General features: G+C 42.0%; 1 protein-coding gene across 1 annotated transcript in view; it reads left to right on the top strand.

Moving 5' to 3' along the window:
- Positions 1–8,438: 8,438 nt before the first annotated feature.
- ST8SIA4 (ST8 alpha-N-acetyl-neuraminide alpha-2,8-sialyltransferase 4) overlaps positions 8,439–21,655 on the top strand; it is an 87,582-nt gene continuing 74,365 nt past the window's right edge. The window contains exons 1-2 of the mRNA XM_032762632.1: positions 8,439–8,887; positions 15,389–15,520. Of these exons, the coding sequence (XP_032618523.1) occupies positions 8,775–8,887; positions 15,389–15,520 (245 nt within the window). The 5' untranslated portion in view covers positions 8,439–8,774. The remainder of the gene's footprint in view (positions 8,888–15,388; positions 15,521–21,655) is intronic.

Here is a 21,655-nt window from a genome sequence, read left to right as displayed (position 1 = left end):
TTTTACAGATCCAGACTAACACAGCTACCCTTCTGATACTTCACTTGAAGTTATCAAAGGAAATGATACATATTGAATCACGCCTCTGTGGAAAAAATATCTAACCATGAGAAGTGCTTAAACTGCTCAAAGGATTAATCATTCATTATCTAAGATTTTTGTTACACAACAAAAATAGAATGGCTTGTAGTAGCAAATGTGGTGTGCAAAACTAAATCAGTTCTAAAGTGTTGAGCATATATGAATACCTCCCTCCTCAAGAACAGACATCTACCAAACTCCTCCTTGCAGTAAATGTAGTTACAAATACAGAGCTATAGCATTTTATTTTTTTAAGGTAGAACTACATGAATTTAGATGGAGATTCTTTTTTAAAAAGTGACTGTATGATAAAGCTCAGAGAACTACATTTTTACTTTGACTGCAGTGGATTTATATTAGTTTAAATGAGAGAAGAATTTGGCCACAAAAGTGTTTTTTTGTTTGTTTGTTTTTTGGGGCACAGATGCATAGAATGAAATGTATTTAGTGGGAAAAGACTTAATATGGTTTAACAAATGCAAATATTTCCAGTCGCTAAATTTATTCAATACAAAGTTCAGGCTCTCTCATGAAGTCTGATGCTGGAACTAATTAGCACACAAAAACGTGAACTGCTTAAATGCATGATTTGTAGTATTCACAATTTTTTGCTTCTCCAATACCCCTCTGTGAAAAATCTTTCGTTAGCTGCCATGAAATACGATTTTCTGAGCATGTTTCTGGATTAGTTTAACTAAACAATTTAATTCATATTATAAACTATATTTGATATGAATTCTTTTTATGTAAATATCAGTTTTTATAAAAAAACCCAAGCCATATAATTTCAAGGCGTAATTTAGATAGCTTGTTAGTGCTGTGAAGTACTGTTGATGGCCCATTAAAGAAAGGTAATTAAAAGAATTGGTGAAGTACTAGATAAGAATTTCAAAATTCTTTATACAGTAAACTCATTTTGTGTTGTAATAAACTATCATTAGAAATAAAATGCACCACCTGGCTCAATTAACTATATGCCTCTGCTTATTACTTGACTACATATGAGAGCTAGAATACAATCCTATATGAGAAGGGGAAACATGGGCAGAGCATCCAGACAGAGGGTCTCCCCTCATACTCCCAGTAGGCCTTGAGGTAGGGACTCAGAGGTAGGTGCTGAACAGACTGGCACAGAGGTGCTTTGGATAATGGACTGTGTCAAGTTGAGGAGGGGCCAATAGATCACATTTGAACTATTCCAGTGGCCAAAAAATCCCTGCATAGTGCACACAGGTGGGTTGCAGTGTCCTAGCCTTGAATAGCAACCACAAAAAGGGGCCAAGGGGACAAATAGTGCATTCCTTATGCAACGAAAACACCCAATGAGGTAACTGGAAGAAAAGGAAAATTGACGGTGATGAAAATAAATCAGAAGCTAGGAATTGTAGAATATTTGATATGGAAAGCAAAAGGCCACGAGAAATCTATGGCCAGCAGAGTTCAGGACAATAGGGAGTTTAATATTAAACAAAGAGACCTAACAATGATATTGGTCCATTACTAGATGGTGGTAAAGCTGAAAAAGCTGAAGTGTTCAAGAAATATTTCTGTTCTGTATCTGGGGAGAATATTTTCCATTTTGCTATTATCTCTGGAGGATATTAAACAGAAGCTACTAACATCAGATATTTTTAGATCAGCAGGTCCAGATAACTTTCATCCAAGTGTTTTAAAAAGAGCTGGCTCAGGAGCTTGCTGGACCATTAATGTTGTTGACTTTTTTCCAGTAAGTCTTGAAACACTGGGAAAGTTCCAGAGGGCTGGAAGAAAACTAATGCCCCAACTTTTAAAAAGGGGTAAATAGGATGACCTGGGTAACTTAGACCTCTCAACCTGACATCAAATCTGGGCAAGATAGTGGAGTGGCTGATATGGGATTTTTTAATAAAAAATTAATGCAAATCTACTTGGGTTTATGGAAAATAGATCTTCCGTGACTTGATTTCTTTTCTTAAAGACATTACAGGTTTGGCTGATAAAGAAATAGTGCTGACATAACATACTTTTGTATGGTGTTTTGACATGGTATCACACAACATTTTGATTAAAGAAAAATAGAACAACATAATTAATATGGCACCCATTAAATGGATTACTAACTGCTAAGCCTCAAAATGTAATAGTAAAGAAGAAATAATCAAGTATTACCCCTGTAGGCCACTGCAAGTTCTTGGCCCTATGCTAGTTAACATTTCTTATCAAGGACCTGGAACAAAACAAAATAATCATTGATAGTTTGCAGATGACCCACACATTTGTGGAGTAGGGTTGTCAACTCTCCTTGTTTTGCCTGTGTCTAATCACACCTTATCTCTCAGAAGCTACTGAAGCCAAATGAGGAGATCTTAGGTGCTAAAAGTCTGACAGCGCTAAGGTAGGATTGCTGCCTACTCTGCCCCCGCTGCTGCTCCCGGAAGCATCCTGGAAGTGTCCAGCACATCCTTGCGGCCCTTGGGGTGGGGGGACAGGAGTTCTCCAAATGCTACCCCTGCCCTGTAGGCTATGTCTACATTATGCTGCTTTTAGTGATATGGCTGTGTCACTACAATCGTGCTGCTAAAAGTTGTGCCGTGTAGCTGCTGTTTGTCTGCTCTCCTGTGAACGAAAAAACCCACGGCGAGCGGTGTTAGCGTTGTTGGCAGGCGAGTGATATTGCTGACAAAGAGCTGTTCACACCGGCACTTGTCATTGGCAAAACCTTTCTTTTGGGCGGAGTTAACACCTCTAAAAGACAAAAGTTTTGTTGTTCAGTTGCCATTGTAGACATAGCCTTAACCCCACTGCACCACCACCCGGAAGCTGCCTGAGATAAGCATCTCCCAGCCAGAGCATGCACCCCTCACCCCCTATTGCACCCCAGCCCTGAGCCCCCTCCTATAACCTCCCTCCCAGAGCCCACACCCCAACCCCCAACCCCAGACTTGAGCCTCCTCCTGCACCCAAACTCGGTCCCAGACCTTGCATCCTGCACCCCTTCCTGCACCCTAACCCCTTGCCCTAGTCCCATGGAACTGAGTGAGGATGGGGAAGCGCAAGTGACAGAAGGAGAAGAGATGGAGTGAGTGAGGCAGGGCCTTGGCCTCGGAGAAGGGGCAGGGCAAAGTGTTTGGGTTTGTGTGATTAGACAGTTGGCAGCCCTATTCTGGAGAGGTAAATAAGGAAGAGGACAGGTCACTAACTCATTGATCTGGATTTCCTGTGCACAATTTAGAAGCAAACTATGTATTTTAATACAGCTAAATGGAGAACAAAGAACGTAGACCCTACTTACAGCATGGGGCATAGGCACCGACTACCCCACTTTCCCCTGGCTCAACACCCAGTGCCCCTGGCTCTGCCCCCACTCCACCCCTTCCATGCAGCCCTGCCCCCATTCCAACCCCTTCCCCAAAGTCCCTGCCCCAACTCCACCCCCTCCAGGCCCCATTCCAACTCCTTCCCAAAATCCCCCCCCCCTGCCCTGAGTGTGCCACATTCCCACTTCTCCCCCTGCCTCCCAGCACACTGCCAAAGAGCTGTTTGGCAGTGGCCGGGTTGGAAATGGTGGGAGGTGGGCGGAGGAGCAGGGACACAGTGTGCGTGAGGGGGTGAGGAGGAGGAGATGGGGCAGGGGGTGAGGGGAGTTTGGCTGCCAGTGGGCGCAGGGCATCCACTAATTTTCCCCAGGGGTGCTCCAGCCCAGAGCACCCATGGAGGTGGCACCTATGGCATGGGGGACTCTGTCCAGGGAACCAATGATTCTGAAAATGACATGGGGGTGATTGGTGCATAACATGAGCTGCCACTGTGGTGCTGAGGCTAACAATGCTAATGCAATCCTGTGACATATAAACCAGGGACTACTCAGTAGGGGTAAATGTTATTTAACTCCATATTTGGCACTGGTGTGACTGCTGCTGGGATACTTTCTCCAGTTCTGGTGCCCCAATTCAAGAAGTAGAAAGGAGGATAAATTGGCAAAGGTTCAGAGAAGAGCCAAAAGAATGATTAAAATATTAGAAACCTGCCTTATAGTGATAGAGTAAGCTCTTTGAATCTATTAAACTTAACAAAGGAGGAGGTGATTTGATTACAGTCAATATGTATCTACATGGGGAACAAATATGTTAATAGGCTCTTCAGTCTAGCAGAGAGGGTATAACACGCTTCAGTAGCTGGAAGTTGAAGCTAGACAAATTCAGGCTGGAAATAAGGTGCAAATTTTTAATTTCACATTGGAACATGTGACAAGTCTGAGAAATGGAGTTTGAACCAGCAGTCTGGTCAGTATTAGCAACAATTACATTGCCCCAAGGAAGACCTAATTGGTCAGGAGTGTATCCAATTATTAGGCCAGAGGAAGTCAATGAGCTAATTAACCCATCACAGGCCAGTGTTTAAAAAAAGGAGGGGGAAGGGGGAGAGAGAGAAGGTAAGCAAGAGTCTGGCCAGGGGAGTTGCCTGAGTCTAGACACCCTCAAACCACTGCCCCACACATACAGTGCAAAGGGGTGGATGCACTGATATGTATTGGGGGAGAGAGTGAGACATTTTAAGTAAAGGACAGGCCAGTGTTTACAAGCAAAAAGGTCTCAGAGTGGTCTGTGTTCATGGGAGAGGCAGGAATATAGGAATTACACCCTTATCACAAAATAATTTACTACCGTTTGTGGTGGATTCCATCACTGACAACTTTTAAAGTAACATTTAATGTTATTCTAAATTATAGAATAATTATCTAGGAAATATCTAGGAATTATTTTGTGGATGTTTATAACCATGTTATACACAGACTAGATGATCACAATGGTTCTGACCTTGGAATCTATGAACACTTTATTTTAAGGTTGTAAATTTTTTGGAGTAGGAATCATGTGTTTCTCCATGTTTTGTATAACATGAAACCCACTATTACTCTTGTAATATTACAGGAGTTTTCAACCTTTTTCTTTCTGAGCCCCCACCCCCCCTATAAAAACTTCATGGCCTACCTGTGCCACAACAGGTGTTTTTCTGCACATAAAAGGCAGGGTCAGTATTAGGGGTAGCAAGAAGGGAAATTGCCACGGCCCCAAACCACATGGGCACCTGTGAAGCTAAGTTTCTCAAGCTTCACCCATGGGTGGCAGGGCCTGGAACCCTAGGCTTCAGCCCCATGAGGTGCGGCTTCAGCTTTCTGCCCTAGGCCACAGCATGTCTAATGCTAGCCCTGCTTGGCAGACCCCTGAAACCTGCTCGGGGCCCCTGGACCCTTGGCTGAGAACCACAGTAATATTAGACTGCATATTGCCATCACTAAATGGCAGTTCAGAGCACTTAATTCAAAATCTGAGTACGTTCATGAAAAAATGAATATATTGTACATCCTGCCTGCCATTATGGTATAAATTTTGACATGTACAAATTATATACACATCTAACCAGAAATAGAAAATATCACCTATGTACAGCATAGCTAACATGGCAAGTGGAACTATAACTTTTGCATTTCCTTGTGATCTTAGCTATGCCACTTTAATACTATGTCAGTATAGATTTTTGTATTTCATATATAATTTTTTTTTAAAAAGAGAAACTGCCTAATCTTAATGGTAATATTTAAATGATCCCAAGTAGCTTCTGAAGATCTCATCTCATAGAGGTAAAGTGGTTTCCTACCTCTGATACTTCTATTTATCTGGAGACCATTGTCTGAGTCTGGGTTATCAGACCAGAGGTTCACCAGTTTTCTTTGCTATTTGATTCAGTTCTCATTAATGTCACTAGTACAACTTCTGTTGACTTCAATGGGTGCTGGTTCTGGACTGGGCCCATTCTCTAAATAACTATTAGCATTTGTAGATTATCGTAGAATGTACCAAATCTTAGAAACCCTGCAACAAGAGGGGCTTCAGTCATTCATGCAACTGTATGGGAGAAGGTTCTGCTGCGGTGGGGGACACCTCAGATTCTCATGAGGGAATTTAGGAATGAAAATTGTAAAGCTGAGTTGAGGGTTGGAGAAGAGCAAATTAACATTTTAAAAGGTGTGATCTAGGGAATTACAGACCAACAAGCCTTACATCTGTACTTGGTCAATTGGTTGAAATGACATAAAAAAAACAAAAAAAACCCTGCAAGATTGTGATGTGATAGGGTCTAATATAGTTTCTGCTAAGGAAAATTGTCACTAATCTCTCAAGTCTTTGGATGTATCAGAGTAATGGTTAAAAAATAACTGCTTGATGTAGGGTTTGTTTGTTTTTTCCCCTCTCTCAAAGGACTTTCAACAAGATTCCTCACAAAAGAAACTAACCAGTTGTGGATGAGAGTCAAAGGTTTTATCAAGTGTAGGAATAAATAGTCAATTTGCATCATAGCTAAAAGTTAACAATGGAGTGCCTCAGTATTGTGCACTATATTTGGAAAAGGGGGATGACTAGGGATGTAATAATTTGCAGATGCCAAAGATAAATAATTGTGTGCCAATTCAGAAACAACTGTGAGAAACTTTGAAGGAACCTAAACAATGTAGATGAATGGGAAACTTGACAAATGAAGAACATTGTTGATTAAATGCAAAGTAATGCACAGTAAAGGAGGAAAAATAAATTAATCTATATACATTATAGGCTTGTAAAAGGAACCTCACGGATCATCAAGTTCAGGCCCCTGAATATAAATCTATTAAGCTCCATCTTAAACCTAGTTAGGTTGTTTGACCTCATAATTCCTAGGGGGAGGCTGTTTGCAGAACCTCACTCTACTGATCATTAGAAATCTTCTTCTAAGTTCCAGTGTAAATGTATTTACAGCCAGTTTATACCCATTTGTTCTTGTGCCAACATTAAGCTAAAAGACAAACAGCTATTCTGCTTGCCTGGGGTTGACTCCTCCCTCCCCACCCCCATGTATTTACCCAGTCCAACTCCAGGGATTCCCCATGCAGTTGATATGTCAACTCTATTGGAAGAGAGCATAGCAGGGCCATAGGAGAGTAAATACAGCCCCAAGTGAGCCAGGTTTTGACTGTCAAGCTTTACAATTTTCTACTACCCATGTCTTTTTGTTCGGTCTCCCTCTGCTTCCCGAGTTTTATTTAGTATTAAAGGGCCATTATCCATTTAATACCAATTGGCCCTGCAGTAGTCTGATAGTAACAGCCTATTGAATGCCAAGCCAGCTAAAAAGTATATACAATAATATTGAGCAGGGTGAGTTAGGATTTAACTATATCTTGCTAATATCTTAGCAACTGCTGTCCAGAGACTTATGCATGTACTTAACTTATGCATGCCAGAAGTCCTACTGACTGAAGGGACTACACACATGCATAAATCTTTGCAGGATCAGGGCATATGCATCAGTTAATGTTGTTTTTATCCTCTAAACCCCAGGGGTTGGCAACCTTTCAGAAGTGGTGTGCCAAGTCTTCATTTATTCACTTTAATCTAAGGTTTCGTGTGCCAGTAATACATTTTAACATTTTTAGAAGGTCTCTTTCTATGAGTCTATAATATATAACTAAACTATTGTTGTATGTAAAGTAAATAAGGTTTTTAAAATGTTTAAGAAGCTTCATTTAAAATTTAAACTAAATTGCAGAGCCCCAAGGACTGGTGGCCAGGACCCAGGCAGTGTGAGTGCCACTGAAGATCAGTTCGCATGCCACCTTTGGCACAGGTGCCATGGGTTGCCTACCCCTGCTCTAAAACAACTGCAGCCTGTCAAGGTGCAAACGTTGGAGTAATTTGTGCTATCACCTCTCCCCCCTTTTAAAAGAATCTCTTTAAAAGAAAATGTATTTTCCTACTGTCCCAGTGCTGCAGGGTGGTTGAAGAGATTTTACTAAAAATTCCCTCTTCTTACCCCCCACCTCCAATCTTAAAGTCATACCGTCCAGTGCCGGCTTGGGGACATTGGGTGTATTGGGGATGGGGGAGTATTACAAAAGACATTGTTTTGCAACCTTGTTCCAGCCGTAATAAACACCTTTTTACTCACATCAAAGAAATTGCTAACTGACTGCAGAGTGGATGACTTAATTCATGCCGGTTGTTAGTGCCAAGCGCTAGCATGACATGGGATTTGCGAGCAGCGCACTGACTCTAGCGGTACATGCACAATACGCAGCTGTCCCCTGGGGGCTCATGCCTCCACCCTCAAAGGGAAGGGAAGAGGCTCTTTGAGAAGTTTTCTGCGGGGCGCGCCCTTCAGCGCGGGGAGATGCTACTGCCCCATCCCCACTTCTAGCGCGTGAAGCAGCTTTAAAGAAGCTCGGGGCGCCGGGAAAGGCTTCTAAAGTTGGGGAGGCAGCCGTCTCCGCCCCGTGGCCACTTATTGGCTGTGCTCATCATTTCCTCGCCAGGGAAAGGGCGGGGCCAGCGACGTAGAGGAGCCTGGCGCTGGCTACTGCAGCCGCCGCCTGCTCTGTACATGGGGAAGGAACGTGAGAGTGGCCGCTGAGCCAAAGAGAGTGTGGCGCGTCAGTGCGCACACAGGCTCCGGGCAGCGCCAGGGGAGAGGACGAGGACTTACTCCCCCATCCGAGGAGCAGCAGCCGTCCCCGCCGCCTCTGATTTCTGACCATAACAGCAGCATCTCTGCCCGCTCCTTTTTTTTTTTTTTTCAAATTTGCGTAGAGTCTTTGTGTTTTGTGTGTGTTTGGTTTTTTTTTTTTTTTTTTGTTGCACGCCCCTGCTAAACAAAGAGAAGGGGGGGCTCTGGGAGAAGACATGCGTTCCGTCAGGAAGAGGTGGACTATCTGCACGATAAGTATCCTCCTGATCTTTTATAAGACAAAAGAAATAGCAAGAACTGAGGAGCACCAGGAAACGCAACTCACGGGGTAAATGCAAAGCCTTGACTTGTAAGGATTTGACAAAGGAAGAGTAGCATGTGAAATTTAAATGACCCAGGCTCTTTCTTACTCTCCCTCTCTCCTCCGCCTCCACCCCTCATTTCCTTGGTTTTATATTCTAGCATATTTCAACTTTGCGTTTATAAGCGTGTGGTATTGCTTTCATGTTCAAATGACAAAAGCAACCAGCACTGCAGAATGGTCTCGTAATAAAGAGTTTGTCTTTACTTTTTCTCCTTAAATCTAAAATCAAAGTGTGATCTGAGGGTTGTTAAATACCCCACGCCCCACAAATGGTTGTTTTTTGCACACATAAAGAGGCTGAAGGAAGCCGGTTACTTTTAAATAGAAGAGGGTTCATCAGTGTCGTGTAGTTTTGAAACGGGTGGCACGTTAGATTTGTTGTTTTTGTGATCTAGGCAATAACACATTTTTCTAACAAGATTGGGGGGGGGGGGGAAAGCTTTTTATTGAGGACTTGGGACACCTTTCTAGTGGTTACACTGGCCATAATAATAAAATCAAGTTCCGTTTCGTTTCCTGGCTTGAGTGAGAGAGCAAAAACAAGGAGCTGTTTCTTTCTGCCTTTGTTGCTTTGAAGTTTGTATAGCGGATTGTCATAACTTTGGTGATGGCTGTTGTTGCTGGTAGCCTGTTCCTCGGGGATCCGAGAATAGATTATAAAATCCCCTTCACTCTTCAGATGTTTCCTCTTGCAAACCTTTTTTTCACAGACCACCGCCTGTTTCCTTCTTCTCCCGATCTGTGATTAAGACAAAAGCTGCTTGCTGTCTTCCTCTTGGTTTATTGTCGTCTTTGGTCACTCCATTTTTTTTCTTAAACTTGAAACTAACGTGAAGAAGCTGGTTTCTTAGCCAAGTCTTTGTTTCCGTCCACCAGAGATGATTGTCGAATTTTTATTCTTTCATGATTTCTTTTTAAAGATAGCCAAGGACTGCAGAAATGCGATAAAGCAGCGGAATTTAATTCTTGGTTTCTATTTATGTCACCAGAAGCGTAAAATCGATTTTTTTGGAAGCATTCACGGCGGGTTTTTATTCATGAATCTTTGCACACGCCGAAAGCTCATTGGTTTGGAGGCGCAATATAAATGCAAAGCAGTGTTACTTATTGTGAGGGTTCATTGGGAGTAGGGGGAGAGGAAGAAGAGGAGATCCCCAGTGAATCATTAACAGGAAAGAGAGCTCCCTAAAGGGCTCGTGGCAAACCACTGCCCCTGTACACGTGCCCCCTACGAAGGTGCCTTGTGTGAACGCGGTGGGGCTGTTGGAGGTATTACCCAGAGGGGGCATGGCCCGCTCCGTATGTACATCTCTATTCATGCATACAATATGGTTCCGTTACCGTTGTGCGGCTGGCGTGGCCGGGAAGGCGCGTGTGTGCATGTGTGCGCCGCGCAGGATGGAGGGCCAGCCAGTGGCTAGTGTACTTCCTTCTGCTCCTCCTTGCAAGTCTGCCAGTGCCTTGGAGAGGTTTGGTCCAGCCGCTGACGGGCACAGCTGTGCTAGTGTGAAAGAGGCGAGTGCATCGACCCTTCCCCACCCTCCTTTCTAGCATCCTGTTTCCAAGTTCCTTGACAGGTAGCTATGCCCCTTCATCCCGACCAGGGTCCCTGACAAGCAGCTGTGCTGCTGGAAGGAGGGGCGGACATTGCACCCCTGGAGCGCCTCCCCTGCTCCCCCTATGCCTGGTTGCAGGGACCATGACAAGCAGCTGTGCTCAGCTGGCAGAAAGGTTGCTGCCGGCGGGTTGGAGCAGATGCAGCAGCAGCAGCTCCGGGCAGGCTTTGTGGTTGCCTCGTACGTAGCGTGTCGGAAAATTTGCATTGCGAGCGTTTCTCTGCAAGTCGACAGGAAAAGCGCTGCCTATCTCTTTCAACCGCTGAGCTGAGCTTGAGCCTCAGAAAGAGGCAAAAGAACGGAGCCTTTGTTAGCGCAGGCAGGTTGCCCCGGTCATCGAAAAGAGCAGGCACAGTTCAGATAGCAGGGCTCCTCCTCCTTCATTAACTCCACTAATTACAGAGCTGGAGGGGCCAGGTAGATTGTTCCACTCCTGCCAGGCTGCGGTGAGCTTGTTTCTTTCTTGCTCTGCTTTTTTTCATTCTTTTTTTTCCCCCAGCACAGAGTTAAGCCTGGGAGCCGCTTTGTATTTCATATGGTTAATAATGTATTGTTTGGATCACCTTTTATAAAGGGACACATAACTGGGCTATATAACCTTTTCTGTCTTGCTGCAATTTGGTATATTAAAATCTAAGGTTTAGTATAGTTTCTTTACAAAAGTAGATATTATAGATACACACTTCACTCTCAACTCCTTTTCCCATTTACACAGGATCAGGGGTGCCCACAATTCCTCCCCACTTCTTTTGGACCATATCTTGGAGTTTTTCTCTTCAAACTTCTCTTGATGTCTTTGTATGTATATGTGTATATATAAAGTTAAAGATTTAGGTGTGTTCCCAAGAAGACATTTAAAACTAGCTAACCTTCTTTTTCACTAGCTTATTAAAGATAAACATATCTCCTAATAAATATATATGTTTATATAAATATAAACATGTATCCTAATATATGTGCTTTTTGGGGCACATATAACTGAAAGTATTTAAAATCAGTTAGAAAGTAGTCCCTAACTGTTGTAATAAGACATAAAACCGGTGTCTCCGAGTCCATGATTTTTAGTGTCTAGCAAAGTTACAAATTTAAGCTTCTAGGTTTGTCTCTTTGAAGATGGTGTGTAGGTTTCCTTTGAGGGTCAAGAACTGTTTTTACCCACATAGTTCTTGTGGCATTTGATTACCTGCATGAGGTATACCAACATCTTATGATAGGCATATGTAGGACCTATGGAACTTGAAAGGTGTGTTGTTGGGATGTTGATAATCATAGCAATGGAGATCTGTGTTCCGGTTTTGCATCTGTTGTTCTGGCAGGATCTGGTGCTGCTTTGAATTGGTGTGTCCTGGTTTGTGGGAAGCTTGCTTCTGATGATTTTGGTGAAGGTGGGGGTTTGTTGGAAGGCCAGAAAAGAGGGGTTGTGAAAGATTTCTTTCTGGAATCATATTGGCCCATATTTTACCCAAGATTGATTGATTGTTTGGTCCATTGATATGAATGGATATTGTATATCTCCAAAGTCAAGAGAGTCAGCATCAAGGTTGATGCTTTCAGTCCTAAATTGCCCTTTGTCTTTAGGTGGATTTCCCACTAACATCAGCTGTAGTTCCACACAAATCTGGAGGGTAGAATGCGGCCCAAATTATTTGTTAAACTTGTCAGACGATTTACGCAAAGAGAAATTTCTGGGTGTTTTGTGACATGTTTATCTTTATGTAAATGTAGCTTTTTCTTTTGTGTATTTACTGATATATAGGGTAAAGAGAAGGGATAAGGAGAGCACTTCTATGAGTAAGCAGATTTCTACTGCATTTGGAGTAGAGCTTTAATGCAGAACATTGGGACTTTCATCTCCTGAAAACATGTTTTTTTAATTTGTTTTATTTCATCATATTTGTAGTTTGTTGTAGCTATCGAGTACATCTTGAAGACTTGTCAACCACATTTCAAAGTGTGGAGTACTTTTTAGGTACAAGTTACTTAATTGCTAATTCTGTTATGTATGCCACGGTGTGAAAGTGCTTAATGGATTTCTCTTAGCCCAGCATAAACCAGAATCCTCTCCAATGTATTGTTATACAGTATACTTTCCTTGATTTATTTTGTTAATTTTCCTTTAGATGCATGTACTGTATCGTGTTGTAGGGCAAATATATGCAGTAAATATGTTCACGGCTATTGTAAAGAAATTTTACTGCCTGTGGAGTCACAAGGGAATGGTTAAATGAATTCTGATTGAGATCTTTCCCATAGAACATATGCAGATAACTTTCATTGACACTAATGGGATTATTCCACATGGACTTTTGCAACAGCCTCCTCTCCACTTCAAGTTAAAATAAATTGAATAATTTGCACAAAGGTGCCAGACCTATAAAATTACTGAGTTGGTTTTTCAGTAGGTGGTATCTTACCTCTGAATTAGTACTACATCAGTGCCTCAGCATGATAGCAGTGGGGCACAGGGTTGCTAGTAGTGCGTCTTTTTGATGAGTTGTGAAACAGTGTTTGGCCACTTATTGGCTCTTTAGTGACCATGACTTTTTTTTGAAATGCTACCCAAATTTTAGTTTAGGTAATTACATTCAGCCTAACTAAAATTCTAATGCAGTTTAAATTCTATTGGATTCATCACTATAGACTAATCTGTTTTGTACTGTTTGTATACTGCCAAATATTATTTTTTGTAGTGCTTAGGAGCCCTTATCAACCAGGATCCCATTTGTTCTAGGTGCAGTGTAAACACAAAGTCAGACATGGACCCAAAGAGCTTACTGTCTAACAGCTGGCGTGTTCCATTTACTTGCTTTGAGATCTATTGACGAAAAGCTCTATACTGGAGCCAAGTATTAATTTTATTATTTATGTATGATTTCAGAGGTGACTGCGTTCCCTTAGTAGGGAAAGCGATTCCTGTACGTAGTTGATAAAGTCATTTGAAATGTTATTGGATGAAGGGCACTCTAACTCTAAAATGTTATTATCCAGTAAGGATTAAAGCAGTGATTCTCAGCCATTTGGAACTCAGGAATCATTTGTAAATCTTGATGGCCTGTCATGACCTAGCAAATAGATTTAGCACAACAATTAATCTTGTTTACTAACTATTTCTTACTCACTATATATAATATACACATTAATGTAATAAGTATTACATATGTACACCAGGTGTACCATAGCGGCTGCTCCTGTCCCGTGAGGCTGGCTGTCTTTTGTTTCCTGCTCTGGGTTTTGTGGTCTCTGGAGTTTCAGTGCCACTCATGTTTGGCCCAGCGTTCCTGATTGGAGGGGTCGGGGGCATTTGGAAAGGGGTAATTTCTGTGAGTGGGATTGTGAACTGGCATGTGGGGTCACAGTGCCAATCAAATTTGGCTGTGTTGGCCCCTTGTCATCATGATGGAGGAGTGGTTAGGCCAGTCAAGAGTGGTGCTGCGATCCCATGCACCAGGACCAAATCTTCCCCCACCAGGCCTTGACACAACCTTCCGATACATTCTGGTGACCCAATTTTGGGTCATGACCCACAGGTTGAGAAACTCTGGGTCAGTGGTCCCCAACATTTTTCGTTGGGCGGGCACCAGACAACGAGCCACAGAGGACCGTGGGGGAGGATGAGCATCCGCCGAAATGCCGCCAGGTGGCGTCATCGAGAGGCGTCGCCACCAAAATGTCACTGAATTTTGGCAGCATTTCAGTGGCGATGCCTCTGGATGACGCTGCTTGTCGGCAGCAAGCAGCATCATCCAGAGGCGTCATCGCTGAAATGCTGCCGAATTTCGGTGGATGCTCGTCCACCAGCCAGTACGCAGACACACTTAGATGGCCTTGGCGGGCACCATGGCACCCGTGGGCATTGCACTGGGGACCCCGTCTCTGGATTAAAGAACCTCAAGTTTGAACTCAGGGAGCCAATTTTTGTCTTGTGTATCTCTGTGCTGGGGTCAATAGGATTATCTACAAGAGAGAAAAATTTGATTGTTGTTCTTGCTATTTTTATTTCTAACATCTTAGGTGTCCTATTAGATTTGTGTGATTCTTTGGCCCTCAAGCTTCCCATACACCAGGACACACCAATTCAATAATTGCAATTATTATTGTCTGGTTTTTAATTACAATACCTCCGTACATGTTCATGATCATCAACTACCACTTCCTCTGGTGCACAAGGTTTTTCCACCTAAAAAATGTCCACCTCTGACTCTGCTTAATATGTAACTGTGATAAGATTATTTGACACTATATGGCTGTATGAAATGTATGTGTGCAAAAGTTCCTAAAAATCAAGCTTAAGTTACTGTGGGCATATTCTCCCCCTTGTTCCAAACTTGTACAGAAATTCCATGAGCATATCAAGGAAGAATATGCCCCAGTAACTTGAAACTCCACATGTGGGGGACTTGTACTATCATTGAGTCAAAAGAATTGATGTGCCCAGCACATGCATAATAACTGAGAAATTCGGTGGGTGGGTGGGGTTGTTTGAAAGCTAAAACTTATTGCATAGCTTAATAGTTCATGGGAGTATGTGATGTACCAGGAGTATAGGTTTGGGCCCACATTCACAATAAAAGCTTCCTCTGTATTTAAGGTATATGATTTAAAATAACTTAATGTAATTAAAGAGTTTATATATTCTTCAGATTAAGCATTTCCTTGTATCTAAAATACCATTTTGTTAGGTGGAATTTATTTTCTTGAACATGTAAAGTGAGTGGAGATGGGGGAGAAATTCTTTCTTCTTTGCCTCATGGATATAAATAAACCCCTACTAGTGTTTTGTGATGTGTAGAAAAAGCATCCCAGCAGCCCAACCTTACCTTAATGATGTCTTTTCCGTATTGCATTTCAGAGATGGTGAGTTGAGTTTGAGTAGATCAGTGCTCAATAGCTCTGATAAAATAATTCAAAAGAGTGGCTCTTCAATCTTTCATCGTTCTGTAGAAGGCTGGAAAATCAATTCTTCTTTGGTACTGGAGATAAGGTGAGTGCCCTGAATAACACGCAGTTAATTTCATATTACTATAGCCTATAATTCTCTGGGTCTAGCAAACTTATCTAGAGCTCTTGATTTACAGTTTAAAGGTGGTGGTTGTTGCTTAACAAAATACTATGCTCGTTCTATTTGATGTTGCATGGTGAATGACCTGAAAGCCTGAAAAGAAGTAATACTTCCATCCTCATGTATAAGACTGAATAAATGGGAGCTTTAAATAACAATGATTGTGCTTTGTGAGGGAGTAAAATAGTAGTAATAGGGACACTTTGTGCAGTTTCCTTTTTTCCGTTAAGTTACTTGAGGCCAGAATGTGCCTGACCGTGCAGTAAGAGGAAGCCACAACCTCTCACTCAAGGCTTCCTGGACCTTGGGCCCCAGCATGGGGGATAAAGAATGGGAGAGCACAGGGCTGTGGGTATGGTACTTCCTCCCCCTGTCAAGCAAGCAGGGATCAGAAAGGGTAGGGAATGTGTGGAGCCTTGGCTAGCAGAATTGAGCCAGTAGGGGTGGTAGAATATGCTATATCCTGTGAAGGACTGTGGGAAATTGCCTCTTTCTGTGTTGGGGCAGCAGGGCAGTCTATGTACTGGCCTATATTTGGGGCATTGAGCAAAAATTCAATCTAGTCCTTAAAGTGGGGCATCTGTGCCCTTCCTGTGTAACCATTTCCTTTTTTTAAAGGGCAAATCCTGAAGTCCTTAATCAGGTAAAACTCCTATTTATGCGAGAGTAGTTTGCCTGCATAAATGTTTAGTAAGGACTGCTATATTGGGCCCAATTCTTTTATGTCTTGAATTCTAAAGCAAAGGGAAGATATTAATAGCTCAATGATAATTAGCATGTGCAAAGTTGTGGTAAAAGGAATCTGTGAGATACTCATGACTATGGAGATTTCGAAAAGCTTATGCTGTGAGTGACCCCAGTGCCTCACCATTATAACAGTTACTGAACAGTGATTGTGATGACTTGCATTTCAGTGATTTCATTGCTTTTTAAGGAAATAATAATTCTAAATTTTAAATTAAGCATATGATTCATAGATTGGGCTATATCACATATTAATTATATTGATTACTGAAGAATTCCCAGTTATCACACTGAGGTTTGACAGGTTCTTGTCCCAAGATCAGGCCTAATATTAAAGTTACTGTTTAGTTGGGAACCTCGATGTGCACAGTTACAACATTCATATTTCAGGAAATATTTGTAATTGTGACCTTGCTAAATGTATTCATAAACCAGTCTAACCCAGCAAGGCAGATAAAGATAATACAGACTGTACATCTGAACATCCAGGTACTCGCACTATCCCTTGCAGAACAACCCAAAATGTTTGCCATTATTTTCCTCATCACCATTGGCCATCATCTTGGCACCTCCCAAGGGCTGCATCTCTGCCTCCCCGATCACACAGGCTGGGATACAACTTTTTATGTTACGCTGATGCCACTATCTCTAGTGCATATTCATTTGGGGTTTTTCCCCTCTTTCTTATTTGTATTTCCTCACTCTACTAATTTTGAGGTGCCCTTCTCATATAGGTTAGTATATGAGTGATCTCAACTTACTGTCATATACCTCAATTCATTGCCTGTGACGCTCTTGTGGTCAGACATCTGCAGATGTTCCTATCCTAAAATATCAAAAGCTAGTGTTAGCTCAAGTTCCCATGGTTGGCTGGTGTTATGGACAAACTTCCCCCTTAAATACACTCTATTCTGGGTTCCCCAAAACTTAAGGTTGACCTGTTAGGCCATTTATCTGCACCTGAGTTCATAGGCCTCAAGCCTTATGCTAATTGCTGAAGCCAATGTCTTACAGGATACAGACCTGTAGGTTCCTTGCATTGCTGCTGAAAAAAATAAATGCTAAAGCTAGCTCTATGGGCTACAGTGATCAGTAAATGAACTCTAAAGTGAGACCTTTTATCTTTTACAGATACTTGGTCCCATTCTTTTCAGTTACACCAGTGTAAATTTGGAGTAAGTCCAGTGATTTTACTTCCTCCAATTCTGTGTTGGTGTGACCGAGAGCAGAAGTAGCACCACATGTGCTTTCTCAATTTAGTCTGTATATTGTTATCTTTACTAGTACCAAGTTGTACCTTAACGCGTGAGTGGTCCCACTGAACTCTAGTGGGGTAATGGGCAGAGTAAAGTACTGCTTACAAATAAGGGTGGCAAAATCTGTCTCTTAAGCTACTTTTTGCTTCCCTTAGTACTCTGAAGCCTATATGACTCATGCATAGTTAATAGCTAAATTTTGCTCTAATTTACACCTAGTGTAAATCAATGTAATTCCTGTATCAATGGGATTATTTCAGGTTTACATGGATTAATTGATAGAACAATTTGAAGTGGGGGTCGTGAGTGAGCTCAAAAGAACACCTCTTGACTTTCAAATCCTAGGTTCTTGGGCTGGCAATTTAGCAAAATCATTGTTTTACTTGCAAACTGAGCATATTCGTTATGGAAGTAATTGAGAGAACATAATTATGAAACCCAGTAATACCACTTTTTTAGTCACTTTCCAAAATGTAACCATTTAAAACAAATCTATCTGGTTGTGCAGGGCAAACCATTAAGTGTGAGCTTCAGCACTGTAGTAAGTATTTGGCTTACAGGTTACAGAAGGAAACACAGCATGTCATACAGTTGACAAACTTAATTTTCCCCAATTTCAAGAAAGCAAAATATAACATTAAGACAAGGAGAACAAATGTTGAAGAAAATGTCAGATAAATGCTCCAAAGTCTGTTTCTAGAGAGGGATCTCACACACTGTCTTTACACTTTTCAGAAGATTTTTGGTTGTTTAAAGAGAACCATTGTAGAAACAAATGAGACAATGCAGATACAGTAGAAACAAAAATAACATATTACTAAGAGAACTTTTTAAAATACTTTGGGCGTGTCTTCACTATGGAGCTAAATCTGCTGCTGCTGCATCGACTTAGCAGGTTTGGTGAAAATGTGTTAAATCGATGGGAGAGCGTTCTCCCATCAGTTTCTGTACTTCGCCTTCCCGAGAAGAATAAGGTAAGTCAGTGGGAGAGTGTCTCTCATCAACACAGCATGATGTAGATGCTGCAGTAAGTGAATCTAGCTATGTTGACTTCAGTTATGTTGTTTATGTAACTGGAGTAATGTAGCTTAGATCAGTTTACTGCGGTAGTGTAGACCTGGCCTTTGTTAGAGTAAGTGTTAAAAATTACACAATGGCTTATTAAAATGATGATGTAGGCTATAGTGTCATCCCAGGAACACATGAGAAGAAGAGCACATGCTTTCTCTTAGTATAAGTAGGAAATATTCCACTACACCAGTGTGAAGACTTGCAATAGCTGCTGAACACTAAATGGCTCCTGTCTTTTTGAGTCATAGTAGTAATGACCAGGAGCATCAAGTCGTGGAAGTAGAGGATCCAACAGAAGCTTTTAGCTGAATGTGACTTAGGGCTGCATCTTGCCCTAGTCGTCAGTGCAAGGGGGATCAGGGATGCTGGCAGATGCATCTCCTTTCCGGGAATCCTTACTGCCAGGGTACAAGCTAGTCAACAATGATGGATGAAGATTGGGAACAACTTCTGCAGAGCTGACCATGCCTTTTGGAAACAGTCCATTGCTATATCTGGTCCCCTTTCTGATACTCTCTAAACACTAAGAAGAAATCTTACTCTTCTGCTTCCGCAACAGGCTTTCTGTGCAACCTTTCCATCCCATGCATACCAGTAAATAGGATCTGTCCCTTAATATGTTGGGGTCCCTTAATATGTTGGAGTCATAGGGACTAATTTCAGAATGTCTCTAGCAAACTCCTAGAGTGTTTTCACTGCTAAAGTAATTGTTTAGCTTTCCAAAGTACATTAAAAGCACTATGTAGATCATGAAGATGATTCATGCTCCTATTATTGCAACTGTTAGTGTGAATAAAATGTTTGTACTTGTGATGTGAGGTATGCCATAGCAAATAACAGAGAAACACAATAATAAAAAAAAAAAGCTAGTACCTATTGAATAATGTATAAAAAGTTGTCAGTTCTTTGCAATGGAGAAATAATTTGTGAAACCCTTAATGTATAGTGTACGGGCATTTTATAAAACCCATGATGGCAGCCACTGCTGTGTATTACATCAGCTTGACACCCACCATAAAAAGTTCAAAATATGAAAAATTGCTGAGTGGGATTTGCTTTCTACAGGGATAGCATGTTTCATTGTGTGCCTGGACTTACCGACTAGGCAGTTGAAAGTCTATGGTTCATTTTGTACCGTGTCTTGAGCACTCTCCATTACCATTTTTGAATTGCTCGAGTAAATGACAGCTTTCCACTATCCACAGAAGTCCTAACTTTTTTTATTTATTTATGTATATTGAATCAGATTCTTGATGTCAGATCCACACTGGGGGGAGGATGAGTGACTGCTAAGCAGTTCCATGATCAAGACTCTGTGGGGAGGTTTATATCTGAGCTCCTGACATCTATCAACTGGCCCTTGTGGATCCTTAGCTCCTGTCTCTTAACCTGGGAATCAGCAGAGGCTGATATAGTAGCCTGTGAGAACATTCGTGGGGGTGGGAGGCGCAGGTGTGGAAGGAGGTATAATTAGTTAGTAATTGGAGATTGCAGCAAATCTGCTGCCTTCCCAGTTGTGACTGTGTGGTGTTTAGATGTTGCTTGTAATTATTAGAACTGGGAGCACTGGCTGTTGGAAGTCTGAAAGGACAGGAAACGGGAAGGAGGGGGGAGGAGTTGAGGAGGCAGAGTAAGTTACAGAGGGTGCAACAGCAGCTTGGTAAAGCGGCTTTCACTTTAAAAATAAAGTTCTGTTGAAGTTAGTTAGTACCTTGCCTGGTTGATATGACAATTTGGCGAAGAGGATGGATCTTCTGCCTCTGAACCCACTTGCACCCTTTCTGCAAAGCCCAGGTGAGCCTCCAATTGCTTTTACTGCCTGAATCCATATGTTTGAGACTTATCTGCTTGCAATCAGTGCTACAGAGATTTCTGAAGCAAGAAAGCGTGCTCTGCTAATCCAGTGCCTTGGAGCAGAAGGGCAGTGTATACTTTACACTTTTCCCCTTGCAGATGATAAATGAGACTGCACTCACTGCATTAAAGAACTTTTTTGTGCCAAAAGTGAATGTAGTAGCTAATCGCTACAGATTTCACCAGCGTGAGCAGAAACGGGGGAGACTATAACGCAGTATATTGCTTTCCAGAGGAGTCTGATTGTAACTTGTGACTTCGGGAATATGGCAGATGAGATGATTAGAGACCAGCTCATTGAGAAAACAACCATGCTTCATGTAAGAGAGAGCTTACTTCTAGAACCACAACTTATACTAGAAAAAGCAATAACCATTGCTACTCAGATTGAGTCAGCTACAGCTGAAGCCAAAATAATGAGCAAGGATACAGGAGGCACAGTCCAGGCTGTGACTCCTTTGCAGAAAAGTTCACTATCGTTGCAGACAAACTATTGCAAGAGGAAAACTAATGAAAAGGCACTGAATCAGAAAATTCAGAATACAGTAAAAGCATCCTTTCGCTGTGGATCCACACAACACCTTGCAAGCTACACAGGATGTCCAGCAAAAATAGCTCAGTGCAGTCATTGCAAAAAGATTGGGCATTTTGCTAAAGTATGTCGCTGTAGCCAGTTCAATCAACAGGTGCATGCAGTTACAATAGCAGATGTTACTGTGCTGCGCGTGGACAAAACCACTACTGCACATATTCCAGAAGAGAGTGCACTGCAATGTTTCCGCCATACCCTCAGGCACATCACACTCTATTCAGCTAATGTTGGACACTGGCTCAGCAGTATCTATGCTACCTGATTCCATCTATTTGCATTACTTTAAAGATGTGCCTCTTACTGAACCCAAACTTTAGTTGGTGTTTGAAAACATGGCTGTCTGCCAGCAGTAGTTACTTTTGGTGATTGCTGTGTAACTGCAGAGTTCTACTTTGTCCACAAAGGCACTCCTGTCCTTGGCAGAGATTTATTGGCTGCTTTAAATCTCAGGGTAGTTAATGGAGGAATTGATCTTCCTCAGCAAAGCACTCTTGCAGTACACACACCAGTGTCAGCTGGGACCCAACACCAGGTTGAGGA

Source organism: Chelonoidis abingdonii, chromosome 6 (genome assembly GCF_003597395.2).
Source record: "Chelonoidis abingdonii isolate Lonesome George chromosome 6, CheloAbing_2.0, whole genome shotgun sequence".
NCBI classification, from domain to species: domain Eukaryota; kingdom Metazoa; phylum Chordata; order Testudines; family Testudinidae; genus Chelonoidis; species Chelonoidis abingdonii.
This window is presented reverse-complemented; position numbering and strand designations above follow the sequence as displayed.